Raw genomic sequence first — 1,041 nt, 5'->3', positions numbered from 1 at the left:
CCCCCCTCTCTCTCTCTCTTTCTCTCTCTCTCTCTCCCTCTTTCTCTTTTCTTTTCACTCCCTCTTTACATCTCTGCGTCTCTCTCTCTACTTCTCCCCCTCTTTGTCACTGTATCTCCCTCCCTCTCTCTACCTCCGCTCCTGTCTTTCTCTCTGTCTTTTTATCTATCACTCTCTGGCTAAAATTATAATGTTTCCATTATTTGATCATTAACACTATCATTGCCTGGCCATGAACTCAATCCGTTTTTGATCATGAATGCAATCTGTGACTATGAAGACAATCGTTGTTTGTCCCTAAACACACTCTTTGTTTGACTATGAACTCAACCGTTGTTTGACCACTTTGTTTTACCATTAATACAATCTTTGTTTGGCCATATATTTTTTAACATGAATACAGTTTTTGACCATGAACACAATCGGTTTTTTTGGCCACTTTGTTACCAATTACAAAATCTTTGTATGACCATTAACATAATTCTTGTATGACCACGATCACAATCTTTGTTTGACCATGATCACAATCTTTGTATGACCATTAATTCAATTCTTCTATGACCATGGTCACTATCTTTGTTTGACCATGATCACAGTCTTTGTATGACCATTAACACAATCTCTGTTTGACTATGATCACAATCGTTGTTTTTTCCACTTTTTCTTGACCATTAAACCAATCTTTGTTTTGACCATGATCACAACGTTTGTTAGGCCGTTAACGCAATCTTTGTATTACCTTTAATACAATCTATCTTCTTTTGCTGTTTTTTCCAGGTAGGTCAATCTGAACATCCCAAGCCGGTTACTGAACAGGTCAGTTTATTTTTTCACGTTGTCAGACACAGCTCTAGCGAGAATGTGTGGCATGTGTCTCCTGCTTATCTAAATCCACTGGTGGAACATTTTCTACCATATTGAAAAACAGGAAGTTGACCGCTTACTTCACGAAGTTCTGATCTATGAAGCATACGGGCTGTCGTGTTGTCCCTACGAAGAGAAGGAAGCTTTTGTGCAAACATCTTCTAAGTCAGCCGCCTC

The 1,041-nt window shown here is 38.7% G+C and overlaps 1 protein-coding gene across 1 annotated transcript in view; it reads left to right on the top strand.

Annotated features, from left to right (window-relative positions):
* Positions 1-1,041, top strand: part of LOC101845101 (suppressor of tumorigenicity 14 protein homolog) — a gene marked incomplete in the record, with an annotated part of 170,595 nt that overhangs the window by 70,960 nt on the left and 98,594 nt on the right. The window contains 1 exon segment of the mRNA XM_035970148.1: positions 778-816. Coding sequence (XP_035826041.1) covers positions 778-816 — 39 coding nt within the window.

This window comes from Aplysia californica, unplaced genomic scaffold (assembly GCF_000002075.1).
Source record: "Aplysia californica isolate F4 #8 unplaced genomic scaffold, AplCal3.0 scaffold00226, whole genome shotgun sequence".
NCBI classification, from domain to species: domain Eukaryota; kingdom Metazoa; phylum Mollusca; class Gastropoda; order Aplysiida; family Aplysiidae; genus Aplysia; species Aplysia californica.
The sequence above is the reverse complement of the archived record's forward strand: the minus strand, read 5'-3'. Positions and strand labels throughout refer to the sequence as shown.